Here is a 7,188-nt window from a genome sequence, read left to right as displayed (position 1 = left end):
TGGGAGGGAGGGCGCAGGAAGGTCTCCTGTGGCCCCCGCGTTGTCTGCACCAGCCAGGCTCCCCGGGCAGCCTCCCCAGCCACCGCCCCATGGGCAGCTGAGTCCCATGCATCACTGGCAGCTTCTGCAGTGTCTCTGGCTCTGTGAAACTTGGCCCCCGTCCCTGCTTACATTTGCAAAACTTGACCGTGAAGCAGAGGCTTACCTCGGAACGCTATTTATGTACCACTGATGGATACAGAACGCTGTGTATATCCCTGTGAAGGTGGGGCGGGGACGGGATGTGCCAGACGCAGTCGTGCAGATGGGTCCGACTCACAAGTACCTGTGCGGGACGCTGAACGCTTCACGCAAAAGGTCTTACCGCAGCCTCTCACGGCAGGGTGTTTGACACGTGAGGCCCTGAGGCCCCAGAAGGACACACGCCCCCTCCAGGCACTGGCAGGTGGGGATCACAAGGCTCTAATCCACGTGCGTTAGGTTAAAGTCACTCCCCAACCCCAGTAAGTAAGGAAGTCTGAACACAGCAGAAGTTGTCATTTCCCAACAACCCCAGGAAGCAGCTGGAACTTTGTGGCCAGCTCTAGCCCATACCCCAACCCAGGCAGAAAGGGGGGGGGGTGGCCGGTGGTGATGAGGTGACAATGAGGTGACAGGCAAACCTCCTGGGTGAACTGCAGAAGGCCAAGGTCTAAGTCTACTTGGGGTTTTCCTTCAAACACCCATGAGGAATTTCCTATTGCTCTCAATTGTAGTTGTCATTAAAAAACTTTTTAAAAAATGTTTATTCTTGACTGGGGGAGAGAGAGAGAGAGCATGAGCGGGTGAGGGGCAGAATGAGAGAGGGACACAGAATGTGAGGCAGGTTCCAGGCTCTGAGCTGTCAGCAAAGAGCCCGATGCGGGGCTCGAACTTACAAACTGTGAGATCATGACCTGATTCGAAGTCGGACGCTTAACCCACTGAGCCACCCAGGCGCCCCTATAGTTGTCATTCTTAACGTATGCATTGTGCCTCCATCTGTACAAGAAGCCGTTGCAATGCAAGTTCTGGGTTACACTCTGGGCTCGAGGATGGCTGAGTCCCCACCCCTGCGGTCCAGGAGCAATGGAGGCTGAGTTCAGCTTGGAAGGATGGGTGTGATCCCAGCCGGTATAGACAAATGGGAAGGGCAACCCAGGCTGGGAGTTGGGAAGGGGCAGGGAGCGTGTGGGCTGAGAAGGGAGCAGCGCGGAGACGGAGACGGAGCTCACTAGGTTGGGTCTGTGTTGGGGAAAGACGAGCCATCGGGATGGAAACAGGGCCCCTGGACTAGCCCGTAGTCTGGAGAGAGCTCCTTCTCCACGTCTGACTTTCTCTGGCTCAGAGTGGGGAACAGTGATGAGGGTGAGGGGGTTGATTACATTTGGCACCTTCTTGTAATCAGTAAAGGGGAAAAACATAACCCAACACTAGATTAGGTAAACAACCGAGATCCAGGTTGCCAAACCCAGACCCTGAGTGAAAACAGGCCGCCCGGTGCCTGTCTGAATTCAAACAACACTCTCAGATGAGCACAGTCCTGCAGAAGGTCCCAGGAAAGAGCAGCAGTTTCCCTGAAGGGGGGGCCTAGCCACTGCCTTGGCCAAGGCGGAGTCCCGGGGGCAGGTGATGCTCAGGCCAGACTCGGTGCACAGCACCTCCCGGATGGCTGCTTGGGAGGTGGCCGAGGGTCTTTTCTCTGCAACCCCCTGTATTCCTCACCTGCGTGGTTCCTCCAGAGGCTCCAGAGCCTACCAGGAAAACCTGGAGAGAGGCGGAGACCATCTTCTGGAATGGCCAGGGCTTGCTCCAAAAGCCTCTGTCACCTTGGCTCCGGGTCTCCACCACCCTCCCCTTGTTCTCTAGGGTTGGCAATGGGGAGAGGCGGTCAGCCCCTTCTCTGGGTCCCAGCCTCTTGGGCTGTTGGCTAATTTTGGTTGGAACTCCGGTATTAAGTAAAAACATCAGGGATTCCTGGCAAGGACTCAGACGAAATGAGAATTAGAAAAACAGAAGAGTCTCCAAGTCTTCCCAAGCAGTGTAAGCAAACAACAGCCCAAGCTGTTGACGGCCCCTGGAGAACACCCCTTGGCAACAGACAGCCCCGCACCACCTGCCTTTCACTAGGGAGGCTTTCTCTGCCTGTGGTTCACGTTAGAAATTCTGACCCATGTGTCCAACCGACTGTTGGATGTTTCCATCTGAATGGAAACACCACGAACTCTATAGGTCAAAGCCAAACTCTCCCCTGACCCCTGAGAGACCTCTACGTCACTTTGTTCTCTCTGTCTCTCGCTCATTCAGCGGCTGGTTCCGCCATCCTCCCAGAGACTAGAACAGGCACGTGGGATGCACCCTTGTCTATTCTATCCAGACACGAGGTCATTTCCAGCTCCCCATCTTCCTCCCCATTTCTGCCGCTCCCTTGGTTTGAGGGTCTCATTCTGAGCTGTCACAACGGACTCCTCGACAATCACCTTACCTCTGTCCTGTCCGTTCTCAAAGCCATCCTTGACCCTTGACCCTTGATTCCAGGGGAATCCATCCAAAATACGAAGTTGTTTGAGCACCCTGCCCCCACTCCCTTGGAGTGTACCGTGGAGAAAACAGTTGAAAACCAGTCGTTGCAGGGTAGTGTCCTTCTAAGGGGGAGGTGGTGATCCAGTGTCTGTGAGTGGGGAGATTGCTCTCTGTCGGCTTCCTTCCCCTGCAGGGAGGAGTGGGGAGAATAGGTGAGAATGGCTGAATTTGTGACTTACTGTTCAGGTCAGCACAGAGAAAGACTGAGTGGTCACTGAAGGTTCAGGGTGTAAAAAAAAGTAAAGGAAGCTACAAGGCACATCTATTAAGTTGGAGAAGAGTGCTATGAACACCTTATCTTTAAAAGAAATATTTTTCAGGGGCACCTGGGTGGCTTAGTCGGGTGAGCGTCCAGCTGCAGCTCAGGTCATAACCTCCCTCACTCATGGGTTCGAGCCCCGCGTCGGGTTCTGTGCTGGCAGCTCCGAGCCTGGAGCCTGCTTCAGATTCTGTGTCTCCCTCTCTCTCCCCCTCCCCCATTCACGCTCTATCTCTGTCTCTCAAAAACGAGTAAACATTAAAAAAAAGAAAGAAAGAAAGATTTTCCAGTTTCTGTTACCACCAAGGCGGCGCCCTTGCCCCCGTCCCTCACCCCCATGCTCACGTGCACCCCAGCCTCCCAGACTGTGGTCTCTAATATCATTCTCCACTACCAGGAATGAGGATTCCATAGAGACAGCTGATTCCTTGTCTTTAAGACGCAGGAAAAAAATCAGGATGGGGTCTGGAACATCTTGTTGTTGCCAGAAAGCAAGAATGCTTTCAAGAATGTCAAGGGCAGCGCTGTAAGGACAAAGGAGCCAAAGGGGTTCCTGAATCAAGCCCTGACCATTTGGGCATTAATTAGAAGAGGTTGAGCCAGAGAAGGAATGCGGGTTTGCTACAATACTCCAAAAACAAAACAAACAAAAAAACCTTAAAAGTATACAGACAAGTGGCTGGAGGTGAAAAAAAAAAGGGTGAATAGAACGGGCTATGTTAATTTGTATTGACTTCAGTAAGTGGGGCATTTCATGTAAACAGGTCTTTTGTTTCTTCTACTAATTATAAATCTGTTTATAAAAGAGAGAGATGTGCTTGTTTCTCTCTGTGAAAGCAAGAAAGAATAAATACAGGGAACTCTGAGTCAGCTAATTTTTTTTTTTTTTTTTTTTTTTTTTTGAGAAAGCAGGCACCTTCCCAGGACAGGGCTTCTCAATCCTGAGGTCACTAGGGATGACTCATTAGGGAGGGTCCCCCTGTGTTTGCAGTGGGCCTGGGAGGAGCAGTATCTGCAGAGAGTTGGTGCCTTCTTCCTCAGGGGATGGAAGTTCGAGATGGCCCTATAGGTGATAATACACCGCCAGCAAGGAGCCGCACGTTTTTAATAACGCTAACAGACCAGGGCAATATATCATGAGGCAACCCTGGCCAAGCAAGATGCCAATTCATCTCATTTCTGGGGGGAAAATACAATGCTGCAAAACTGAAAACCTTCCCTAAAGGTGTGGGCTTGAAAAGTCTTACTGAAGTAACGAAGTTTAATTATAAAAAGGAGACTGTCCATATTTGGATTCTTCTCATCAGACTTTGCAACCCAGGCTTACATCCTGACCCAGAATCAATTCTTCAACCACCCAGACTTTCACAAACTCCAGCGGTTTGAGGCGGTTCTTTCCCTTTTTCTTTTGGTCTGGTAAGGTTGTTAAAATCCCTAGGAAGGTAAAAATAGTATTTGGTAAAAATCACTGAAATCCTAGGAAGGTGTCAAAATTGGCACCCCGGGAAGGTGTGGAGTTTAGGATGAGACAGAAAGTGAAATCCACATCATTAGCACTTTTTTAACAGGTTTTGATATAAAGGTATGAAGCGGTTTTGGAATTGCGATGTTTTGTATAGTTAATGCACTTAGAGCTTTTAGAAGGATCTGCTGCATTGAATTTGTGAATTTAATTAAATGTTTGGAGGTGTTTCTTTAACTTGGCGATCAACGTTAAATGTGAAAATCCAATGTGCTAAATTCATGAAGTCTTAAAAAAAAAAAGACTTTATTTCTTAGAACAGCTTTTGATTTACAGTGAAACTGAGCGGAAAGTAGAGAGTCCCCGTATGCTCCCTTCCCCGTGATGACACACGGTCTCCGAACGCTCTCTCAGCTTCCCCGCCCCGCAGAGCGGTACTTTTGTTACAGTCAGTGGACCCATACTGACACATCGTTATCAACCAAAGTTCAGGGTCGACATTAGGGTTCACTCTGGGTGGTCTTGGCAGTCTTTGGGTCTTGACAAATGTATAATAACATGTATGCACCACTGTAATGTCCTACAGAATAGTTTCACTGCCCTAACCATCCTCTGGGCTTGGTCTATTCATCCTTCCCTCCCCACTAGTCCCTGGCAACCACTGATCTTTTGTTGTATTTTATTTTGTTTTAATTTTATTTATTTATTGTGAGAGAGAGAGAGAGAGTGCGGGAGGGGCAGGAAAAAGACAGAGAGGGAGAGAGAGCATCCCAAGCAGACTCTGCACTGACAGCGGGGCTTGAACTCATGAATTGTGAGATCATGACCTGAGCTGAAATCGAGTCAGACGCTCAACTGACTGAGCCACCCGGGCGCCCCAACCACTCATCTGCCTACTGTCCCGGTAGTTTTGCCTTTTCCCGACTGTCAGCTACTTAGAATTGTACAGTAAGTAGCCTTTATAGTTTGGCTTCTTTCATTTAGTAACATGTGTTAAAGTTTCCTCCACGTCTTCATGGCTCGATAGCTCTTCCTTCCCCACCCCCTTGCAGGCTGAATAATATTTCATGGTCTAGATGGGCCACAGTTGGTTCATTCATTCACCTACAAAAGGATATTTTGTTTGCTTCCAGGTTTTGAAAATTATGAATAAAGCTGCTATAAATATCTGTGTATAAGTTTTTGTGCGGATGGAAGTTTTCAACTCCTTTGGGTAATTACCAAGGAGTACCTTGCTGGATCATAAGAGAGTATGTTCAATTTTGTAACAAACTGCCAACTGTCCTCCAAAGCGCGGATTCCATTTTGCATCCCCCCTGCCCCCCACAGCGATGAATGAGAGCTCCTGTTATCCTCAACCTCACCAGCATTCGTTGCTGCCATTGTTTGGGGTTTGGGCCATTCTAATAGGTGTGTAGAGGGAACTCGTTGTTTACAGTGAATTTGATTCGGAAATGAAAACCAAGAACACATGCCAGTTAGAATGGCTAGCGTAAAAAACACAAGAAGCAACAAGTCTTGGTGAGGATGTGGAGAAAATGGAACCTGTGCACTGTTGGTAGGAATGTAAATTGGTGCAGCCACTCTGAAAAATGGTATGGAGGGTCCTCAAAAAACCCAAAACAGGAGCACCGTACAATCCGGTAATTGTACTTTTGGGTATTTACCCAAAGAAAATAAAAACACTAATTGGAAAGATATATGCACCCCTATGTTCATTGCCCCATTATTTACAATAGCCAAGATATGGAAGCGGCCCGAGGGTCCATCCATAGATGAATGGATCCAGAAGATGTGGAATATTACTCAGCCATAAAAAAGAACCAAATCTTGCCATTCACAACAACATGGATGGACCTGGAGTGTATTATGTTAAGTGAAATAAGCCAGACAAAGACAAATAACGTGTGATTTCACTTATATGTGGAATCTAAAAATATGGCAAACACACAGCAACAACAAAAAAGAGAGAGAAACACACTCATAAATATAGAAAACAAACTGGTGTTTGCCAAGAGGGAAGGGGGTGGGGGAGGGGGGAAATGGGTGATGGGGGGGATAAAGGGGTACAAATTTCCAGTTGTAAAATAAGTCATGGGGATAAGAAGTGCAGCCTAGGGAATATAGTCAATGATACCTTCATACACCAATCGTGGTGAACATTCCATAACATATAAAATTGTTGAATCACTACGTTGTATACCTGAAATGAATTTAATATTATATGTTAACAATACTTCAACTAAGTTTTTTTAATGGCATTAAAGCCTGTGTCAATAGTCAGCATCCCTCTCCGTGCCCAGAGGTCCTTCGGACTTGAACTAACCCTCAGTGGTCTGAATACTACCCACCAGGCAGTGTGGGCCTGAGTGGGGGTGGGGGGGTGGTGGTGAAGAGGGGCCAAGTTACTCCTGGTTGCAGATAGGATGACTTAGGGAGGAGGGTTAAGGGCAGAGAGAGTAGGCCAAGGTTGGAGAGAGGGGGACAAAGAAATACGGTGGGAGAATAAAACTCAGGATGGTGGCCAAGAAAAATTTAAGAATGGGCAGCTTAGTATTTTGTTTGACGGGACGAGCATTGCTGTGATGTGCCCCGTTTCCACGAGGCTGCACTGTGTGGGTGTGGGGGTGTTTTGCGTGGAACTCCAGGAGAGGTGACTGAGCTCCACACCTGTGTCCCGGAGGCATGGAGAAGGACCAGCTGTGGGCAGGGAGAGGGAGGAGACCAATAGCCTGTGGCGGCAGCCTGTGGTCAAGTAACTAGTGCGGGCCCCTCTCCCCAGGGACATAAGGAAGGCCAAGAGGATTTCTATGTGGAACTGGCCCTCATCAGCCAACAAGCCGATTGTTCCATTTTCAAGATTTTC

General features: G+C 48.6%; 1 protein-coding gene across 2 annotated transcripts in view; it reads right to left on the bottom strand.

Annotated features, from left to right (window-relative positions):
* Positions 1–2,430: 2,430 nt before the first annotated feature.
* Positions 2,431–7,188, bottom strand: part of RALGPS2 (Ral GEF with PH domain and SH3 binding motif 2) — a 201,270-nt gene continuing 196,512 nt past the window's right edge. Inside the window, exon 20 of one of the 2 annotated variants that reach the window (XM_032591829.1) lies at positions 2,431–2,728. In XM_032591829.1, coding sequence (XP_032447720.1) covers positions 2,495–2,728 — 234 coding nt within the window. In that variant the 3' untranslated portion in view covers positions 2,431–2,494. The remainder of the gene's footprint in view (positions 2,729–7,188) is intronic. The other variant, XM_032591830.1, reaches the window with a different exon arrangement.

Source organism: Lynx canadensis, chromosome F1 (assembly GCF_007474595.2).
Source record: "Lynx canadensis isolate LIC74 chromosome F1, mLynCan4.pri.v2, whole genome shotgun sequence".
NCBI classification, from domain to species: Eukaryota; Metazoa; Chordata; class Mammalia; order Carnivora; family Felidae; genus Lynx; species Lynx canadensis.
The sequence above is the reverse complement of the archived record's forward strand: the minus strand, read 5'-3'. Positions and strand labels throughout refer to the sequence as shown.